Consider the following 23,335-nt stretch of genomic DNA (forward strand, 5'->3'; position numbering starts at 1 on the left):
GACTTCTACTGTGGCTGCCTGAGAACTTCAGTTATGAAATGTGAACCTAGTGAGAAAGCAGCATTAATTGCCTGCATCTAAGATTGTCAAATTTATGAGAATAAACTGGTGGCAAGAAGATGCAGAATTAAACCCCAGCAAATTTTTTAATACTAACATTTTTGGACATAAGTTAAGCCTGTTACTCATTTAAATACCATGAAGGTAGGGTTTTGGTGGTTTGGTGGTTTTTTGGTTTTTTTTAAATTTCTTATGAATATGGTACCTCACAACTATGTACTCTTTGGTTTGTGCTTAAACCGTTAGTGATATCAGAAACTGAAAATGTATCCATGTGTTTGCCTGACTTAGAACTTGGGCATGCATCTTCATGAATTGTTTGGATATTTTCCTTTTTATGATGGAGACAGGAAGAAGGCTGAATTGTGTGTGTGTGTACGCACTTGCTTCCCACAGATAGCTTCCCTGAGGTTCACCTTCGCAGCTGCCTTGCAATAACTGCTTGTCTGCTGTAATATATAAGCTGTATTTTCAATTTTTTTCGGGTCACTGAACATCTAGTACTGTTTTTACTGCAACTATTCATAAGGCCCTAGCTCTCTGCCATTCAAAAGTGACACTTTTCCTTGCACTGGCTCCTGTCAGTCACTCAGCAGCCGTAATTGCTCCTTTGAGAGCTGATTTAGTACAGCGGGGAGATGGCTGAGTAACAACCAAGGCAGAAGAGGCAGCGGGCAGTTGCACATACAGTGCACCCTGGAGCTCAGCTTCAGCTCAGCTGAAGGCAACCGGATGCAAAAAAGAGAGCCAGTTTCCTGCCTGTTCCTTGACTGGGATTTGAGACTAGAGAAGTAGTATTTTGAGAATTACAATAGGCAGTTAGTGGCTAAGGAATGATTTACAACCCCAAAACAGTCATGCAATAAAGCAGAAAAGAAAGGTAGCATTTGGTTTAGAGATCTGCTAGAGATCATCTGCTATACTCAATAAATTTAGTGAAATAAGAGTTTTTCTCTCCTCTACATGCTTTTCCAGATGCATAGGATGCATGGGAAAGAAAATACCAGATACATCTGCAATAAAAGAAAGAAATTCTACTTTTTCCCCTTTCCTGTTGTCTTTTATTCTGAGCAACTATGTTTCTTTGACTGTTCTTTCCATTTTGTTAGTGTTTGCTCTTTTTTGCTTTGATTCTTCCTCATTTATTCTATGCTAATATGTGAGTGCCCCAAAGTTCTCAGCCTCAAGAGAAGTATCTCACATACTAACTAAAAACCAGGAAAAATAATCATTAAGGTATACAGTGTGTTCATACACACCCTGTAGGCTGTAATTTTTTACAGAGGCTTGAAGGTAGGTTTTGAAAGTTAACATGGTTTAGGCGCATTCTCATTTTTTTCAAAATACCAGCCCAAAAGTGATGCTTTGATCTTCTTTTGATCATTTGAAGCTGAGATTTGACTTCATGTACCACCTGAGATAAGCACAAAGGCAAACCTGGCGTTCACTGAGAGTTTTCTTTATTGTGTATTATTGCCAGAGGTGGTAGTTACTCCCTTCTCAGAGCTGTTCTTCCAGTGCATCATAGTCTCTTAGGTGCTGTTTCCTTTATCTTACAGCCCAGCACAGGCTCAAGGTATGAGTCAGAGCTGCAGAGGACAGCAGGGCGGAGAGGAAGTACTGTTCTTCTTAACCATCAAAAGGCAAAAGTTCAAACAGTTGACTTTATTCCAAGGTAATGAGTACAACAGGCACCAACAGGAAATGCACATGTTGACTGAAATAGGCCTATTAGAAAATTTTAGTCTTATTTTGGTAGAAGTTAGTTTAAAGATTACCTTGAATTCTTGGTTGTTTTATATAATTCATAAATAATCAGTATCGCTAATGAAACTGTATGAATTGCTACAGTTTAACTTCATTTTGCTGAACTGTCCTAGGAATGAGTGTTTTCATGTTGTGATGGCAATGAATGTGCATTTTGCACTTGATGTGAATCCATAGAGACAGTAAGGTAGTACTGCAAGATCTCTCGTATAAGAAAAAATCAGTCTTCAGCAACTTTTTGCAAGCCATGAAATGGATTCGTTTCTTTGTGATTCTATTAAAAGTGAACTCACACAGCTAAAAGTAATACTGTTCAGCAAGTCGCTAGACTTTAAAATAATTATAGTTCTTTGGCTCCAAGCTGTGGGTTTGAAGTTAAGGTTCCTGTAGAAAATGATTTAATATACTGCCTACTAAATAGCATAGCGTAATCTGTAAAGCTGTAAGCTGATTGCAGTTGTGAAAATCAAATAATAAAAACTGGACTACATTTACAACATTTAACTTTCAACTATAAACCTGAAAAAAACCTGTGTATGAAGTCCTGAAAAAAAGCTCCATATACCTTTGCCCTCATGAAAAAGTGCAAATCTTCCCATCTGAAATGTTATAATAAGTAAGGATTGATAAGCTTTAGCTAAGAGTTCTCAATAGTTCAGTAATGCTTTCTGGTTTTATTTTCCTCCTCTTTAAAAATTTTTTCAGCCTTCTAACTTTTGTCAAAAAATGGAGCACAGGGTTCTAAAACAACATTAAATGCATCTTGAAATATTTTTAATATTAATTTTTTCTTCTGATTTTAAAGTCAAACTGTACACACAAATTCTTACAAAACTTAATTTTAAAATCACTGTCTGAATCAAACTTCTTTAGTCTGCACTTCAGGATGTATCTATATCATTTACAAACATGATTCTTGCAAGAAGAAAGAACATATAACACATAGGATTGTGTTCTGTGATCTTTTTTTTTTTCCCCCCCTCTTTTTCATACCTAATTTGCTGTTTTCCTAACAGAAATCTTTAAATAATTGTCATATATTCTCTGGGTGTCTGTAATACAATTAATTAATACAATTAAATTAATTTCTCAACTTACCTTTAGTGGCATCCATACCTCCTACAGCATAAAGTGCACCGACTGTAGATTTTCTAGGCTTAGTTCGAGGACTCTGCATCATGGACCGTCTTTCTGGTAGGAGATGGTACTTCATAGCTTCCATAAGAAGTTTCTGACACTCTAGGTCGTCTGCAAACATTGGACTATTTTCTAGATCGGCTAATAACTAAGAAATGAGAAGTGAGGTTCTTATGTATATCTAAATCATTAGAATTGTATGTACTTTAGTAATTAAAGGGTTTGTAACTACAAACACATTTTCAGTTCACCTCTCACTTGAACTTTGCTGGAAACTCTGATTTAATGCAAGCAAAACAATATAAAGGTAGGGGGAAAAGTCTTTAAGTATCATGTCTTTGCTTTATTTTTTCCAAAAACTTTCTTTTAACCTTTAGAAAAGGTTGAAATTACAGATGTAGTACTGCACCCTCTGAATGCAAAGCTCCTTTCAACGTGAGTATAAGCAAATCTAACATATAGTACTGGACATCTCTGTGAATATTAGAATATATTAAAGCATATATTTAAAATTAAATGTATATAGTGTTTTGATACTTAATCTAAAGTTGAATATTTGCAGTTTTACTCATGAAGATCCATAAAGTAGCTGTAGTGTCCTGGCAGTCTTGATATTCCTATAAGCTTTTCTGATAAGATACATAAATGCTTCAATGACACAGATACAAGAGTGTCAGATAACTAGAAAACAGTATGTCCATCTCTGGAACTTGGTCGATGAAGTGTCTCTTACAGTCTTAAAGGACAAGCAATGTCAATGCTCAGAATAGTCAGCAATAATCTAGACCCTTTTGTGTTTGTCTACTTTTTATGGCAATAAAGAAATAAGTATTGTGCCTTATCTGTCCTGCAGTTTGGTAAATTGAAATAAATATCTTTGAATGGTATCTAAGTTGCTGTGTTATTAGAGTAAAACTCTACCGTTGCTACCCAACCAAGAAACACTGTACTTTTGTAATACCGTTAGACTGGCATTTTTGTAGAGGTAATTCTAAACCTAGTAATTACACTGGCATTGTGGGAATTTTTTTCATCTGTCTTTACAAATTATAAACACACCTATTACACAGTTAAAAAAAAAAAAAAAAAAAAGGCTCCCCACCACCACCAGCACCAAAAAAACCCAGCCAAAACCAGAATCTTTCCACAGAATTCTTTTCTCTGTCTAAATGATGCTAGAGGCAAGCATTTCAGTTGGTGGTTAAGTTCCCGGTTAGCCCTTCACTTTCATACCTGGGCTGGAAGTAGAGGCAGTCTAATATAAGAAAGAAGCATTCCTAGGTCTCGTTGCCGGTTTTGCAAATCATGCCTCACCCACATCATTAACGCCTGGAATATGGCTTCTTCATCTGGAACATTGATGTCATCACTAGACAAGAGCTTTGCAATTTCATTAGCAGGGAGTAAAAGAAATTCCTGATTTTTTATTACTTCTGTGAAGTGTTCCTAGAAAGAAAAAAGATTTCAATGCACTGGTGATTTTCACACCTCGAAATAACATTTTCTTTGACAATGTCGGCTTTGCATATATTTCATTCCTCTTCTGTTCTACGGTATAGGGAAATGCAATATATATGCTAAAGATCATGGAATCTCTTTCTACCATTTAAGAGAGATTCTTGTTGCTTTTTGCTGCCTTACTCTTGCAGGACCGAAGAATAATGATCATCTTCACACTATCATGCTTACTGATGTGTTTGTCAGGCTTCTCGTCAGCATGTCCTGTCTTAGGGATTTGCCACTGGCAGTTTTGTCCATCAATGTGATCTTACACTGCAGCTTAATAGAAAAAACAATCTGAAGATATAATGTGTGTCTTAAGAATGCCAAGCAGGCATTCAAATAAACTGTGTAACTTCTGTTACAATCGGATTCAAAAGTTTTAAGCAAATTACACTGAAACCTTCCAATCCTTTTGCAACGAGCTGTGCCAGGTGTTGATTGTATGTCTCCACTCTTAGCAGCAGAAAATACAGCAAGGGAAATTAAACTTACAATTCTAAGAGTACTTTTTGGGCAATAGAAAATTAGACAAGTCCCAGCAAAGGGGTCTCAGTATTTAAGCTATTGCTATGATAAATCTCACCAGCTACAGAAGTGGCCATGAATATTAAATCCCTAGAATCTTTCAAAGAATTATTTTTCATAAAAACAGTATAATGCACAGTTGAGTTACAACAATATTAGAATTTATATTAAAATATATTAAGTATGCTTGTTTGTGCTAATTCCAAAGGAAAAAAGAAATTTGGTTAACAGAGATGAGGGTTTTGTGTTACTTGCAAAGAAATGCATGTAGGAATTCATATCTGTATTTGAAATGTTAATTTCCATTTATGTACCTGGAAGTAATAGATCTTATTTAGGAACCAGACTGAAATAAGGCAGATGAAGAAATTTTAGTAACTGGTATTTCTGTTATTTGTTTTCAGTAGTTTCTTAGCTTTCTGTAATTCTTTTCAAGAGTACCAAGGATGTAAATATAGAAGTATCAGTGATTAAAGGAGAGGTTGACTTTGCTCTGTTATCCATATCCTGCTTTAATATTTTGTGACTTTCAGAGAATAGGAACAGGAAGACCAGTCTGCATTTAGTTACAAATATAGCACAAGATGTTTATCAGAACAAGCTCTATCTGCACGAAAAGATACCAGGCAGGAAACTTTTAATACTTTGCATCAACGGCTAAAGTAATTGAAGGGGAAGGTCTCCATTGTGTCTGTTTTTATTGAATGGATGTGGTGTTTACAGCTGATTATCTTCTGAAAATGTTTAAATACTACTAGTTCATTTGAATGGTCTCTGTATTTACAGTACAACTTCATACACTTTCCCCTAAGGCACACATTTTCAAGCAGTTGAGGTTGGCATGAAACAAAACAGAATGTTTCATTTATCCTCTTCCACAAGACTTGTGAGTGTCTGCATTGTTACGATCTCTTATTCTCCAAAGTTTTTTTTTAAAATCAGTTCAAGGGTTTAAAAGAAAATTTTCTTTACGGCTATTTCCAAGAGGTGCACATTTCCTCTTCTGTCTCTAAATTGTCAGTAGCTGCAAACTCAGTAGGTGGTTTTGTGACATGCAAGGTCCTCTTTCATGGCAGCATTCTCAATCTGTGTCGCACGCGAGGTACAGGAGGCGGTTCTAGAGGTGGAAATGCTCCTGGTTGTTTTCAGGAAGACATAGCGTAAGGCCTATATACGCACGTACTGCCGAGTCTTACAGATTCACTATGATCCTTCACATTGGACAGTGTTCTTAAAGACCCAACTGTCATTTCTGTCACACACAGTTTTAAAAAATAGTAGAAGTCTATAGGGAAGACTGGAGGATTCAAATGGTTAAAAAAATCTAACCTAAAAAGGCACTTATGTTGTCTGACATCATAAAATCATATGTCCAACCAGATTATTTTATTTTAATTTTGCAGAAATCTGGACTATGAATTTTAAATGCTTAAAGCTGATGCCTGTGTGCTAGGGTTGGTGGGAGAAAAGAGGCAAGAGCGGAGAGGGAAAGTTCCTGATTTTGGCTGAGTATAAAATGGCATGGAGCAGCAAGGACAGCACTATTACATAGACGCTGAGTGAACCTCTCTTAAATGCCCTTTTTCAAACTTTAAAATATAGAAGGAATCTAGATTGCTGCTAAACAAACCATTCATTAGTATGACAGGAAGGAGCACAACCAGTGCCCTCAATCTGCACATGCCACTCTCATTTATTTCAGCATGTGGAAGCGTACAATCTCTTGCTGGAATGCTCTCAGCATTATGAAGCCTCTAAACTGGTTTTGACATACTACGCTAATATTTCAAGCATAAAGCTGCCACGTGTCTCCTAACAAGTAGTTCTTTTTATATCTATTTAGCTGTAGCAGTTGCTATTCTTTTTGTGTTTAAAGTTGCTATAGCACATCTTCTTGCCCTGAATATTTATGCCTTGATTTCATTTCACAGCAAGCTATCTTGCTTCTCTGTTTCCCACGCTCTGAATATTCATTTCTTGCTTTGAGCCAGAGGAGGATTATGCTCCAGTCAGGGATGTGCTGCTTTTTAGCATTCCAAATCTTTCCCATACATTCTTTATTTTGCCTCTTTTTATGTGTGTCTCACCTTAAAATCAGCTTTAGAATTTTCTTTGTGTTGAATCAAAAGCATGAGAATGGGCCATTGCTGTTTGCCTCTTGACATTAGCCATGTTAAGGCCCTATTACATTTTGGAAGAAACGCGTACAAATCATACTGCAAATTTAAGTTCAATAAGTATGTTCTACAAGGCAAAACTCTGAAATGGGAAATAACAGAGCTGAATATTTGTTTTCCTAATCATGCTTTTCTCTCATTCCAATATGTCCGTAACAGTCACAGTTCTTAAATTTCCCTTTGGAGACTGAGCTGGGCAGAGATGTCCCCGCATCAGGGACTTTGCAGAAGTGACCTTGTCAGCATGGGAAGAGCGGAGCCACTGCATCAGTTTTGGAGAGTGCAGCAGCCCTGAGCCCCACTCGGCTGGCTCTGCTTTGCCAAAGCCCAGGTGTTTTCCAGGAGAGTATTCACACTTGCTGTTAACATTATAATTGCAAAGCAGGCAGACTGTTCATCTTACCATAGTGTATGTGTGTGCCACCTTCAGGAGCTCTGTGCAGCCCTGAGCATCTCCGAAAGAGCGAATCCCCAGGCAGTTGGAAGGATGGAGCTGCTTCATGAGGAAGTTGCAGCATACCTCAATAACCTGGGATAACTGGAGAAGACAAGCTGCAGCTAGCAAACTTTCTATAGTGTCTTCCTTTAACTCCAGAATACCTGTGCAGTTTGCATATGGGGGAAAAAAAAAAGTTTTCAGTCATTTTCTTTGTATTTTTATTTACTTGAAAGCTTCCCACTCCTCAATTTTTCTCCCCCTCTGAAAAATTTTGACAAGAAGTGTCCTGTGATGTACAAATTAATTTTCCTTTCTTGCTGAACGACTCTATGTTTTAACAGACTTAAAGGATTTGGTGGATTTTGAATACAATGATTGGAACATTTTGATTGGAGCGTTAACAGTATTAGATCTGATTTTGCCTGGAAAAAAAGTAAAACAAAAATAAAGGTGTGATTAGAGAAGAACCTTTCCAAAAATTCATATACTAATTCATAAAACTATATATCATAATTCTATATTACACACAAGAACTTCAGTATCAAAACTAGGAAATGCCAGCAGTGTGTGCAGGAAACCTGATTTCTTCCATCATCTACTTGTGCATTTAAATTTTTAATGAAGTTATTACATGATGTGAGAATTTTGTTATATTCATAGATAGATTGGAAGGTGTTAATTTAACAAGATCTTCCATTCTTGTTGCTCTGTGGATGGCTCATCTCCCTGGTTGATACACAGCACTAAACTATTCTGAAAAAAGAACTGGGGGCGGTGGGGGGGTATGACTGAGCTTTCTATTTATCATTACAACATCCAATTGCCTGAGGAATATTAATTTCTTTTCCAGCTGCTTCTGTGAAAGGGTGATACACATCATCTCTATTTAACAGATGAAGAAGGGTGGTATTACAGTCAAAATTATCACCAGGTAGAACTGTAAGAGGTTTCTTTTCCAGAGTTCACTTCTGATTCATTTCAGTAGAATATGTAAACAATTGTGAAAGTTGTAGCTCTCATCTCCAAAAGTCACATTTAGACTTCATTACCTAGGAGAAAAGTAGCACTCGGTTTAGAGGCTTGGTTATTATCCCATGCAAACCTATGACGAAGGCAGTAGGAAAACTCAGTTTTCCATAGCAGTCTTCAGCAGTCTTACCTTAGCACAATCACATCTCTTCCTGATGGCCCTTGCTTTGTAACTTAAATAATACCTTCCAACTTCTGCAAGAAATGAGGAAGGGCTGGCAGGGTGCAGAATAGGCCAGTGTTTGGGTTTGGTTTTTACTATGCAACTCGGAATAGTTACTGAATGAGAGTGCATAGCAAAATGGGTATGTGTTCTTGTAAATAAAGACTGCAATATGATGCATCAAAGCAAAGAGGGCATCCTGATTTCATAGTCTGGCGTTTGCTTTTGTAGTCTTACATATGTTTGTTCATATGGTTTTGCATTAAGTAAACTGAAAGAGATGAAGCTTTATCAAGTGGGATGATTTTGAGATACATGTGGATAATAAGCAGCCAACCACCCAGCTGCTTTGTCCTTGTACTAATCTATTTCTTTGGGTAATGTATGCTAATTCAGTGCCACAAAGTCACTGCGTTATACATGTGATGCAGCATTCCCTCTGGCCCTCTGTATTCATCCCCTTGTTTGTACCCACAAACAGGGTCTATTTTGTATATAGAAACTTATGTTTTCAGTCTGGGTTGCAGATTGCCTAACCTCCTCGAGATTTCTGTCTTTATGCAACAGTCCAGATGTATGAAGTGAAGAAGTCTCCCGTTTTTAACATTTATGCTAGTGCCAATACGGTGAATATAATGGGGTCTTTGTTTGACTTTGATCTTTTTTAAAAAATTTATTTTAAGCCCTTTTAAAGTACCAGAAAAATATCAATAGATACCTGTGATATATCTTCCAACCTCCCCATCTCAGTATTGAAATTACGTTATTTCATTCAAAAGCAAACAAGCCACATCCTGCGTGGGATGTCAGATGACAAGGATCTAGTGAATGTTATTGATAATAGCTGCTAGCTGAGGGGATGGATCAGTTTACGAGCAAATGTTCATAAATTCAGGAAGTTGTTATTCTGGTCAGTTAAGCAGTGTTACTTCTTGGGGGAGTAATTTTCTCCTTTTGAGATCTGGGCATTTTTTTGTCACAGAACTGCACAGCTTGGTGGGGGAAAAAGGGTTTCCCTTTTAACTTTCTGGCTGGAGTAGCTGCCAGCTGCATTGAGGGGCTTGCCAAATACCAGAAAGTGCAGACTTCCAGAACCTGCATAGGTTTGAATGATCTGGATATTTCTAATTGTAATATATACTAACATAGCAGTCATGTTCTACAGCATTTTTCCCTGTCACTGTAGAGCAGATGAAAGGGATTTCGCAGTTCCCTGACTTGGTCTTTCCGGCTATTTGGTTCAACCATTTCGCATTTAGCAATACAGGGGTAAATGTTGAAAATGGGAGAAAATAATTTAGGGAAAAAGTATATACACAGCATTAAAAGAAAATATTTAATTTCATTAAGATAAAAGCTCTATAATTTTTCAAGAGAACACAAGTAATCCTCTTTCAGAATGTGGTGGTACTTTCTGGTGGTAAAAGTTGCTTTACTTGTGGGTGTGATCATATTCCTGTTTTCTTCTGACTATTCCTACTCAAAAACCTTGAGCGAGCCAAATAATTGCCACCCAGGCAGACCATTTCTGTAGCTACCAATGAAAGGAAGGTTCATAGTGACTCTTATGTGTCACTACATGAGGTGGGTAGCAGGCAAAATACGTTCTTCTCTAATTAAAATTCCTGAAATAACTTGTATCTAGTTAAAGATGTCCAATATGAATTTATATGTTAACTTTTCTGCATATCTTCTAGAACAAGTTGTTATATAAAACAGTAATATTTATTCATTCTCTCTAGAGAAAGGTTTACATCATGTATGCATGTATTTATGTAGTAGTATGAAATGGAAGAAGCAACAATTATTTATGCCTTGAATAGATTTTATCTTCCTTTATGATGATGATGTGGGTAATAGAGGAAGAGTTACCTGTGTAGGCATAGCGCACCAAAGCTTTCAGTGCATCAGGGTCTACTCCCTCCATCTTGATCTCCTCTTGTTTTGCTTCACGCACATCGTTGGTAAACATTGCAGCAAAATAATCAGACACTGCGCTGAGAACCAACCTTGAAATAAAAGCATTTTGGGAGGACTGCAAATTACTTCATAATCTCAATAGCAAGCATGAAATTCGGTAGTATTATATAATAAATTGTGTGTGCAATAGAAACATTATCTTTAGCATAGGATTCAAATCTTATAGCAGTAAGCAATAAAGTTAAAAGGGTAATTAATAATCTAATTTTTTCCCATAGTGCTTGTTTGGGCAGATTTTCTTCACTGATGTCACTATAGTTTGACAGCAGCAGGAAGGGTAGATGGACAATATCAATGGTTCATATTTTAATTTCATTCTATTTGAAATAATGACTATGAAACATTGATCACATCATTTTATTCCGTTGTTAGTTGATGTCCTAATTATAGTAACCGTTCTTTCATAACTAAACAGGGTAGGCATAAATTGACCTAGCATTTGGAAATTTCAGGCTTTGAAGCCATGTAAACACTACCGGGAAGTGTACCTGTGAGCTGGAATCTTTTGGTCTCCAACTATGAGAAGAACATCACACAGCTGCTTCTGCTGCAGATAATTTTCCATTTTGCGGAAAGTTTGCTCTGCATGGTTTGTAGACTGGAAATACTCATCTGAGCCATTGGTGTTCATTCCAAGCAGCGAGCTGCTGGTCGTTGACAGCCTGCAAGGGAAAGAGGCAGCGTGATAACGGTAGCGTTATAGACGCTGATTGCATTCTTCATATAATTTTTGTTCAAACAGCATTACAGAAATGTTTAAAATGATAAAGCTCTTATGATCCTGGTCTTACTACCCTCTCTTCCATTTTTTATGTTTGGTATCTGCAAGTTTTCATTTATAAGGCTGCACGTAAACTGTAGTTTACTACAGCTAACTGTAGTAGGTGGCACCGCTGAGTTTTCTACTTCCTGTCAGTGTTGTGTCAATGATGTACTGTTCGCACAGCATTGACATGTGACAAATGCAGCCTCCTGACCATCGACAAACAGAATACGTAAAATCCAAACCTATTTTCCTGTGATACTAATAGCTAAAATATCTTCTGGTATGAAATTCTGGAAATTACATGTCTTTAGGTCTTATTTCTGTTTCTCTTCATGCTTTGTACGTTAAATTACATTACTAAATGGGAATGAATCACAAGACAATTTGACAAGGACCATATAATTCTAGACAAATTACCAAACTAAAAGCTGATGAAATCAGTACATTATATAGCCTTTAGAATCTGAATGCAAATGATGACAACAAACTCATTTCTCTGCCTTTTCATGGCAATGTACATTATAAATATATTCCTCCCACTTCAGAATCCTGTCAGCTGTCCCATTTATAAATACCTGTAAAAAACATATATACAATTTCTCTTATCTCACTGGTTTTTTAAGACATCCTTCCTTACTTCATGTTAATACAGATTATGTTGCAGATTGAAATGGCTTTTTGATATTTTCTTACAAAAATATGTGGGTTTATATTAATCTGTTTTTAGTAAAATAGTATTGCATTTGTTGATATACATGTATGTCAATTATCTTGAAAATGCTGCAATCTTCAACAGTCTTAGTTAAAGATTTTTTTAGAAAAACATTTTCTTAGTTTAATATCATATATTATTAAAAAGTAAAGCACCTGTTTTTTAAATTTCCAAGCCCAGTTAGGAAATAATGGCAGCTGGTTAACTAAATTTACTGTTTGTCTTTGATACTGTTAAGGCATATTCATAAATTATTAGGAGACATAAAAGCTCTTCATGAAATTAAAGTAATAAACTTAGCAGATTATTGGATTACATTCACAATTGAACATCTAGTTCAGAAAATAGAGAAATAAAAATGGGTAAATCAGGTTGAATCAGTAATATTATCAGAAAATAGAGATAAGTTAGAGCATACATTTTCAAAGATCATACCTCATTAAATAGCTAATCAGAATTCAAGGGGAATAATTAGAAATCGAATTATAATGTAATATTAAATTGAGACACAGCAGAGTTTTCTGTCCCCTGCGCAATACGAGCAAGTTACTGTACGTCAGTGCTTTTCAGAATGGTACAGGACACAAATCATGGTTGGTATGGCTATTGTATGTCTGGGTTTTTCCAGACATATCTCTTTTTTCCATCTGAAAATCTATCAATAGGAAGTTTTCTGGATTTCTCTACTAAATTTATAGACATCCCACAGCCCATGTCGAATATGGCATCTTTTGGGCACTGCCATGCCAAAAGCCTTCAATGTATTTGATGCCTTTCAGATGCGCCAGAGTTCAATGTATTCATTCAGGCCTGGCCCTGCCAGACTCACCGGGTCTGTAAGATCATTCACGGTCTGCAGAGACACGTTATTCCTGCTATGACTGAGCTATGTCAGCCCTGAGGTGTATGTAACCGCCACCTGAGGAGCAGCAGACCTGATGCATCTGAAATCCTCAGATGCACTGCGCACGTGCACAGCACGTGCACGTGTGTTTCTGTCTGAGCAATCTCAGATTATACCACTGATTGCAAACACGTTAAGATATACCACATCAGTGCAATAAACACTCTAGCTTTCTTTTGAAGCTCTTTATTACAATTTCAAATGCATTTGCTTTGCTTTTCTTTTGAAAGAAAAAGGGGCAAATAAAGTTCACTGATAATGTGTATTTGTAGTTTAGAGCTTTGTAGTTTACAGCTTAGAGAAATTAATTTGTCTTAGTGAGTTTAATGACTATACTTTTTTATTTGTTTTCCTTCAATGCTTCATTGAAAATGAAGAAGCTGCAAAATTGGATTATATGCTCATTAGTTTTGCATCAGCTACTTGATGCCAAATTCATAGTCTGTAACATTCATGGTTTGCTATTTACCTCCTAAACTTTCTTTAACATTTATCAGAAATTTTTTTTTTCAAAAATATCTTTTGTCAGATTCATTATATCCACTCTAAATATTGTATTTAAGTATGTGTTTCATTGCACTCATCCTTGATGTCTGCAGAAATCAACTAATACTCAACCATCCATACTGCAAAGGCACAGTACTAGTTTCTTGAAATAAATAATTTCCCATAGTGTGTATATATTTGTGGGTAGAGCAATCATTTTTAAGCGGCAACTATTTATAAAGGGTCTTAAAGTCTAATAATTTCCTTCAGTCCTGGGTACTTTTTTCACATATATTGTAGAGTGACCTGTCTCTACGGCAGAAATACCACTAATGTAATTAATTATTTCAAAGACAAAGGTCTTCAGAGTCTGAAAAATACTGGAAGCAAAAAAGAGTGCTCCATTAACTTTGTTAACATTAATATTACAATTGCTGGTTTATCTTCAACAGCTGATTGAAAATGGTAGCTATAGGATATTCTAGAAGGGAAAAATTAAATTGAAAGATAAATATTTATATGTTTTCCTTAGCGTATGACTATCAGTGCAGAGTATTCAAATATTGACTTTCAGAAGATAGTACTGGGATCAGTGAACTAAAGACAACAGAGAATAAAGTACCTTGAAGAAAGAAGTCAGTAAAAATATCCTAGAGTCTGATGCCTTTATGTTGAATGATAGGGCATGCTGTGGACTGTAATACAAAGGTAGGCAAGCTAGCTGCAAATGTGCTGGTATGAATATGTCTTGTCACATCTTGTTCTATGGGGTATGCGTTAATGTGTTGCAAACAACACATTAAGACAATTCAAGGTTCATGTGAACCTACTCAGAAAGGAAGCGTGTAGAAGATGGAGAAATATTTGTTTTCCATAAAATGTGTACAAGTTTGAACAAACAAAACCTGAATATTGAGTAATAAAAGTTTCCAAAAGTGCATTAACCCTATGATGACCAAGGAATTAGTTTTCCACTCAGTCAGGAGGGAAAATTATCAATGAAGTGTTCTGAAGAATCAGAAACCCAATTTGCTTAATGTCATCTTTGTGTTAGTGTTCACTAGGATGCTGAGTTGTGTTAACACCATTAGCGTTAGTAATAATGGGTTAAGAACGTGGATTGGCCTAGAGAGATCAGAGCTAAATCTATGTTTAAATGATTCCAAAGTAGCTGAGCTCTATGAATTTCATCTTAGGTAGAGAGTCAAGTGAAATAATTTCAGAGTTTTCCTGTAAGGATTTGTGAAGGATAGGGAAAACATGGTACCATTTTTAAAAAGAAGCAATATGAAATTTTGAAACAGACAATATAAACTGAAAACTTGAAGAAATAATCAAAAAGCATTAAGGATCTAGATGATAACAAGGAGATAAATACCAGCCAGCACGGCTGTTCAGAATGAATCATGTCATAACAACTTTTGGGGGGGGGGGGGGGGTTGACAAGATAACAAAGCTTACATTAGTTGTCAGAAGTCATCTTGACTTTTGGATGACTTCTGACACTATTTCACATGACATCTTCAAAATCGAGCTAGGATGGCATGTTTTAAGTGTAATAAATATAAGACATGAACAACTTGTATAGCTACTCTTGAAAATTTATCAGGGATTCATTTTCAAAGGCAGACGATGTTCTGAATGCATTCCAGGCAAATTCTGCTCCGATGCTGCTCCATATTTTTATTACAGACAAGCATAAGATAGAAGTAAGGTTTAATTGTTACATAGATATATGATAGCAAGTCACAAACTTTTTCAGAACAGAATTTAAATTCGAGCCATCTTTGCCCTTGTCCTTACTGAACTTTACACAAATTTTTACTTTTCGAAGACCTGCTCACACTTGCATGTGAGTAATTACCTGAATGAAACACAGGCTAAGAAATGACGGTTGAGGTAACAGCTAGACTATACTGGACCTCAAACAAGCTGTGACTTGAAAATGGCATTGTGGAGATAAAACTTCATCTTTTCTTTGGTCAGGAGAATGGTTGTTATGAGTTTTGTGGTTCATTCCAGGCCTACTATTATTTACGTTTCTGAATTATACTAAAATTATTTTCTGTCTTCATAAAGTACTCTTCATTAATCAGCAGATCACTCTTCATTAATCAGTATATAAAGGATAAATTAAATTTTCATCATTATTTAATTAGAACATGATAAAACATAAATGCCATTTATTTGCCATGTCCTTTTTAAAATTCAGTATGTTCTTATGGTGCCTCAATAAGTGTGCCTATGGCCAAAAACCAGGAAGAAAATCTGATAATAAAGAAGCTTCGAAGCATAATGTTACATGAAAACCAGGTGATGAAATGCAGAATTTTATATTTTTTGTTCTTAATAAGGCTATTATTTATATTTTTATGGTGACCACTTCCCTTTTGGATATTTGTTGAATGTGCCTAATTAACCTGCTATAATATTTGTGAAATTCAGTTTAAACAAGTAACAGTTCAGTTTGCAGTGTCACAGATTTTTAGTTTGGACCAGCTTACCTCTGCACTGTCAACCACACCAGCCATCAGCAGCAAACTGGATACCAGTTAGAGACATTAGACATCCTAAGCACTTTACCATAGCTGAAAACACCGATGTGACTTCAGCTCTGTGGTGGGCTGTACGTGCTCTAGCGGTGACAAGGCATGAGACAAAACTGCTGCTTCATCAATTCAGTTTGTTTGTGCAGCAATATTTACAATGCAACTCATCATTTTTTTTTTTTCTCTTATTTGTTTCTGCTTATTCAAGAAAACTGCAGTCAGCCCCCACATCGGCAGACTCTCTCCTATGCAGCTGTTTGAGCTCCGACCCTCCGACTGTTGGACGGTGTCGTGGGCTTGGAGATTGAGAGATGCCGTTTCCCTAGGTCAAATCATAGGACCGTAGCAACTGTTAAAAATAAACCACATCAGTTGGCTGAGAAATAAAAATATTTCATTTAGGAAGCCATTTCCGAACACATATAAAATGACAATAAAGTTGATGCGCCTGTACTAATTGCTTGCTGATATAATTATGCCACATCAGTAACTGTCCCAACCTCTGCCTTAAAATTTCTACTGCAGTCGTCTCCTTTTAAAAAAAAAAAACTTTGATCCAAAAGAGTATGGAAAATTGTACTATATGTTGATGACTGCTGAGGTAGTAACAATGACAGAAAGCGATGTAGCAAATGAAGAAATAAGCCACTGAAACATACAATTAGTTAAGTTAATGGACTGACTGCTGACTTCTATCTAAATTGAAAGTTCATATTGACAATTCCTTTAGAACTTGGAGCTCTTGAAACTGTCTGGGTTTAATAATTTTTTATTGCTAGTATTATACATAAACCTGCCACTTTTCTCAGTTGGCATTAGTTAAAATAACTTCTCTCATTTGGGATTACAAAGTATGAGTGTGCATATCATTAAACACAGGAGCTTCAGCATACCACTGAAAGGACTGTAGCTGTTTTGAGTTTTGTTCTTCCCCCAGACATGAAAATATACAGATGAATGCCATTATGACTCATATCAGGATTAATTTGGGTTAGGATATTTTGAATTCTCCTATGAATAGGAAGTACATATTTGCTGGGGTAATTCCACTGGAAAACAGCGGCTCCAACCAAACTGCAGAGCCCCTGAGCACTGTACAGCCCTTTGCACTGGTGTCAGCTGTGGACATGTCATGATTTTAGGTTATAACAAGAGGTAGATTTAAACACGCTCCCCATTTATGTTTTTAACAGAGGATGTTAATTATAAAATTATTTTCCAGGCTCTCTTCAGTGCAGATTACTATTAGCATCTGTACTCCCTCCGTTGTTGATCTTTTGCTACTAGGAAGACAGTTCAAAGCTTCATGCATTCCTTCATTGGCATCTTGTGTCTACAGTAGAGTTTTATGCTTGCAATTTGCTTTATACAGATAAATAAGAAATGGGATATTCCTATGCACACGGAAAGTGCTTTCTGTAACTTATTACTGTGTAAAAGCACAGTAAGATCTGGTCCAGATCTTCTTTGGTTGAATGACAGTCCTATGTGAATCGGTTTTGTTTAACTGCTGAAGACAAACATTTAAAAATGTCACTATTGTATAAATGCTTATTCAAGAGTCACTCACTATCTGTGGGATTTTCTTCCTGAGTTTTGGGGCTCAGTTTGAAAATTGCTCAGCAATTCATTGCAGACCCATTCACAAATTTCAGGAGACGTTAAAATTAGGAGTCAAGCGGCCTCTGCTTCTCTTAAGTCAGAATGATAAGTTGGGAAAGGCCATGGAGCAAGTCCTATCAGCCTCTGTGGCTTTGCATGCAGTGCCCCACACTGCCTTCCCGAAAGGACTCAGGGTGGTAGTGCAGCTCTGCTGGGAGTAAAATCCACAGCTCTGAGACAGATGCCTGAAGTGCAGTATTCATAGGCTGAACAAAGAGGTTTCTAATGATCTGGTTCAAATTGTTGAATTCTCTAAAAGGACTGTAGGAGCAAAAATTAGGAAATATTTCTTCTGATATTTGATGGCCATGGGATTACACAGTATAACTAAGGGCTTTATCACAGTGACCTGTCAGTGTTAAAATTTGTAATGTAGTAGGAGTTTTCAATTTAAATAGTGATTCTCTTCCTGATTCGGACTAATCTGAATATGAAGCTTTACTATAAACAGCATAATGGCATGACTTAAGAACAGTTATTTCCATAGCATGAGATACTTTCGTAAAAATTGAAGCTCTGGCAATATCTAATCAGTCTGGAGAGCAGACTGCCTGCACATCCATGACTGTTTTATTATAATAGATATATGTCTATATTCAATGATGAAGTGAGTGTCTCAGATCGTTTAAATTAATTCCATCTTAAAACACCATTCAAGAACATTATCATCCAGGAGAATTAACACTGTATTCATTTACATTATGTCATAGAGAATAATAACTAAGTGAAACGTTTCAGGTAAAAAGATAGAAGTATGTCTATCACCATCTTAAAATTAACCTTTGTTCTGATAATGCCAAATGTAGTGGGGGATACTCAAATACCCATGTGCCTTTTTTCTCTAATCATAAACAATACTTCAGTTCACTTTCTACTCTCTGTTTGCATGTATACAAAAGCTATCATCTTACTATTCACAGATAGAAAGTTTTAAAGTAGATATTTTGAGATGACAAGTAACTGTTGAAAATGAGTTTAGATTTAATCAGATGTAAAGTCTGCGTGCCATTCCTTATAACTACCTTGATAACTACACAAAGTTAAGCAGATGCCATATAAGCATAAGAAAATTACAAAAATTGAATTACAAAAATTGAATCTTGCTCTGTAATTATGGTTCATCAGTAATAAAATCAATTTCCATACACTAATATCAATAGATATTTTTGAACTAACTTAGAAGTTTGGTTAGAATATACTAGGTTAAATAGTGATGTAGGAAGCAACAACTTCATAGAAACTGAAGATATTAGCCATGACATTGTTTATACCAGTGATGAGTAGGACCTGTAGTTATTATTTATTATAGCAACCAAAAGCCTGTCCTTTTCTCTGAACCAGCAAGCTTAACCACTAATGCGCTGATTCAGCCATTTCCTGCAGAATAAGAAAGTATTTCCCTGCATGGCGATACTGTATGTCCGGCGGATGAATATTGTTGTATAGCTCAATTTTAAACAAAATTATGTTTTAATTAACATTTATTTTTCCTAAGACAAAGAAGAAAATCAATACTGAGTCATCGTACGTTGAAATTTACCATGCAAGGCATGATATAATGTAAACTATGAGGAATACTTCATTGTCGTGATTAACACAGACTCCAGCAGTACAAGCAGCATTCTGCAGTCGTCACTGCAATGCATGGTTTCTCATCCAATGTTTATATTACATTATTATGTTGGAGGGAAAATAAAAGTCAAGAAGGAGAAATTCAGTGAGGCTGATTAGTTCTTGCTCAACTTTCTTGTAGCTAGTGATAATATTGTTAGACAATTTAATAGCATCTTCCTTAAGAACAAAAAATGATGTGACCAGAAGGCATGATATAGCACTATCTCAAGCTGTCAAAATGTCCAATGAAAAGTAATGACTAAATGCTGGACATGAGCGTGCAGCATTTTTAGAGGGGACACAAAAAAAATATACAAGCCAATGGCAAAAAAATTTGTTTTAAATCCAAGCACGGCTATTGCCAGATGAAACTAATTAAGTCCATGTTTCTTACTTCATTAAGCACCTTTCAGAGAAACTCCTGATGGGAGAGATTGTTGGGAAGAAATCCTGCTTTATGCTATCCCCTTTCACGGTTGTTGGCAAAAGTGGAACAAAGAGGAGCTGGGGAGATACAAGTATAAGAAAGAAATGAATGTGAAGTGGTCCCGTCTGCAGTGAACAGACTTTTGAAAAGCCAGAGAGGAACAGTCTCAATAGCAACTAGCCTTGCCCCTGTCATTTTGGGCCTTGCAGCTAATCAGGTACGGGTACTGCTGTGAGATTTTTTTAAGGCCTCTTGATTTATGAAAACTCAAACCACTACCATAATACCTTAATACATGCTCTCACTTCTTTTTTCTACTTCATCAAAGGCAAAGGGACTCTTTTCCTGTGCTTTCCATGACCATTCCATTTTTTGCATCTTTTTCTTTTCTACTTTTATCTGTTTAGATTCTAACTAAGCAATAACAAGACTTATGTTTCACTTAAATGGAAAAATGTGATAATACCCGCTTCAGCTGAAGGCACCACTTTGTATTTCACTTCACTTTACGTGACATTTCTGCAGTAATGTAAAATTCTATGGGCTTGTTCCAAAATGTCTCCTCACCTGATTCAGCTGATCTGCTGGATACCTTATTCAAGGTGAAATGCATGCTACTGCAATGGAAAAAAAAAAGTCTGATTCTTAACCTATTTAGCCAGTGTGCCCTGTTAAACACGTGTCCTGTAAGAGTATTTAACAGATCAGTCTCAGAGCTACTGTTGATTTTTCTTTCTCTCCAAATTAAGGGGAAAGGGAATGTTTATTACTCTCTGAATTTATAGCTCAGGATTAACAGAGGATACAAGGAAGTGATGAAAACCAAAATCACCTACTTATTTGGTGAGACTCTTCTTACTACTGACCTGAGATTGTTTCATGTTGGGATCCTCAGACTTTTTGATCTTGTACTTTTCCTTTTAGCTTATCATAATTATAGATTTGTTAGAAAAGAGTGAGAGAGAATGCGTATAAAGCTATTGTCAGCCTCACAGACAGAAAGCACACTTCAGAGGTAGACTAAAGTTTTCTATTCTATAAGGGTTTTTTAGTGACATAATTTTATCTATGGTCAGTTCCTCCCTCTTCTTAATTGTGTAATTATACCCTGAGAGCGTTTCCCTCTGTTATAGCCAAATATTTCTATGTATTCATAGGTACAGATATCCTGATACCAAAGTATTCTCCAGCTAGTTGTTATCTTCTGGTTTTCTGTGTCAGAAAACGTAACTCAAACCTAGGTCTAGAAAGGTATTAAAATAACTTCGCCTGCCTGTATTCATATCTGGCTCAATTGTGGATTTGCTTTGAAGTCAGCAAATACAGCTTACACTGAATACCCTCCCATATATACTGGAAGGAATTGTTAATGTTATAAATTACATAGACTATTGTGCTTTATCTCCTGCTCTTATCCTTGGTCACTGACTTTGACTTTTACAATATCTGAGAAATATCTTAGAATTCATTATTATATGCATTTTTGCTAATGTCAGAAATCAGTGCCCACTGAACATCTAGTATGTGTCCTCAGGAAAGTAGGGTTTTGAGACAGCAACTTACAATAATCGCTTATTGATGAAACCTCTATTCATGAGTCCATAGCATCTTTGTAAGATAGAATTGTCTTTACAACCTTTACAGATAGGCTATTAGGCCTATTTTATTTGACAGTATCAAGTGTACTTAACACTATTTCTGACAATATGTCTTAAGAAAACCCGTACTCTTGATGCTGTTGATGACTTTGCATTTATCCTGGCAGATAATAGTGATAACCGCTCCAGCAAGCCAGGGTCTGTGTCAACGTCAGCTCACTGCAATTGAATTGGAATAAAAACATGAAATCTAAATAGAAGTAATATATGAAATCAAAAGAAAAATAAAGAAAGGCTGAAAAGTACAAGTGGAACTGATATGAACTTCAGAAAGTATTGCTTATAATATTATTATGACACTTTTTTCCTGGAGTGCCTGTACTATTCACTATTCTAGGCTGGAGGGAGGCGAAATTCCATTATAGTGTGATCTTACAAAAAATAACAGAGCAATTTTATCACATTTATTCAATAAAATACATATTGCAACTTTTGCTGAGGTTGTAATATAACTAAATGAAGCATGTGATAGTATGCTATCATAGCTAATCTTGAGAGAAAAAACAAATCTTTCCTTAGATTTGCTTTCTGCCTCCTGAAGAACGAATTGATTGTTTAGGTTGTTGGATTGTTTCAGTGAAAATACACCATAAGATATGCCTTAAGACAATTCACCAGGTCACGTAGTCTCCACCCTTAGAGGTTTTCAAGACCCAACTGGATAAAGCCCAGAGCAAACTGGGCTGACCCTCCTTTGAGCAGGGATGGGGCTAGAGACACCCTGAGATCCCTTCCTCCCCAAATTGTCCTGTGATCTTTTGATCCTATGACTCCTGGTAATTTGAAAAACTGGAAAGAGGTAATAGGATACTTAATGAGGATTTCAGCTGGAGAGTAAAAAGGCTTTAAGTGGATTAATGCAAACACTTATCTGTTACCATTTAAAGGTTTTAAGTTTGTCCTGAAAGCATTGATGCTCCCCTCTCTGGAAATGATTATGATTTAGCTTCTCTTTTGGGAAGTTGCTCAGTTTCTCACACAGTTTTCTTTTATGACTGCAGAAAACTCCTATTAGTTGTTTAATCTTTGTGCAATATCATAACATATTTTACTGTGTTCCTACTGACCATGTTTTCAACAGTGAGAAGATCAAATGAGAGCTCACCAAATGTTTTAAGAGTAGGTCAGCCTTTCCTGTTCACCTTTTGCTAGACACTGTCTGCTGAACACCTCTTTATTGAATAAAATTGATGTTCCCTCCAAATTCAATGTGAAAATTGATGTATTAAATTGAACAGGCAAAGCTGAAACTATATTTATGTTGCTTCTGGGTCAGGACCCTTTTTTGCTGGGGTCTTACCTTTCTATCTTGTCATGAGTGTGCAGATCACCTTGATATATTGCAAGTCTTTCCTCCAAATAATCTACAATAGAAATTGGTCTTGCATTTGAGAGTATTTGGGGTATAGGAAAATCAAAAAGACCTCAGCAACAGTTTATAGAATAAAAAAGTAACAGATGAGAAAGCTATGAGTCTAGAAATTAGAAATTTTGCATTTCAGCTATGTTATTCTCCAAAATGGTTTTAAAACATGGTTATGATTGAAAGCTGCTTATTAGAAAAGGTAAAAATTTGTAGTTTTTACCATCAATTGATTTATGAAATGTCACAGCAGTAGCCAGTAGAAGTGAAATAACAGCCTTTTCACTTAATGGCTTGACATATGGGGAACAACAAAGGATGTTTTAGGAACTGTAGAGACTTAAAAGAAAACAACTTGTGAAAATTCAAAGATGAGATATAAACCTGATGTATTGTTTAAAATATATAAGGAAA

General features: G+C 36.1%; 1 protein-coding gene across 1 annotated transcript in view; it reads right to left on the minus strand.

Annotated features, from left to right (window-relative positions):
- Window positions 1-23,335, minus strand: part of KLHL4 (kelch like family member 4) — a 43,432-nt gene that overhangs the window by 7,891 nt on the left and 12,206 nt on the right. The window contains exons 2-6 of the mRNA XM_009488358.2: window positions 11,269-11,442; window positions 10,673-10,809; window positions 7,573-7,769; window positions 4,198-4,410; window positions 2,926-3,112 (exon numbers count right to left, since the gene is read on the minus strand). Coding sequence (XP_009486633.2) covers window positions 2,926-3,112; window positions 4,198-4,410; window positions 7,573-7,769; window positions 10,673-10,809; window positions 11,269-11,442 — 908 coding nt within the window. The remainder of the gene's footprint in view (window positions 1-2,925; window positions 3,113-4,197; window positions 4,411-7,572; window positions 7,770-10,672; window positions 10,810-11,268; window positions 11,443-23,335) is intronic.

This window comes from Pelecanus crispus, chromosome 13 (assembly GCF_030463565.1).
Source record: "Pelecanus crispus isolate bPelCri1 chromosome 13, bPelCri1.pri, whole genome shotgun sequence".
In the NCBI taxonomy this organism is placed as follows: Eukaryota; Metazoa; Chordata; class Aves; order Pelecaniformes; family Pelecanidae; genus Pelecanus; species Pelecanus crispus.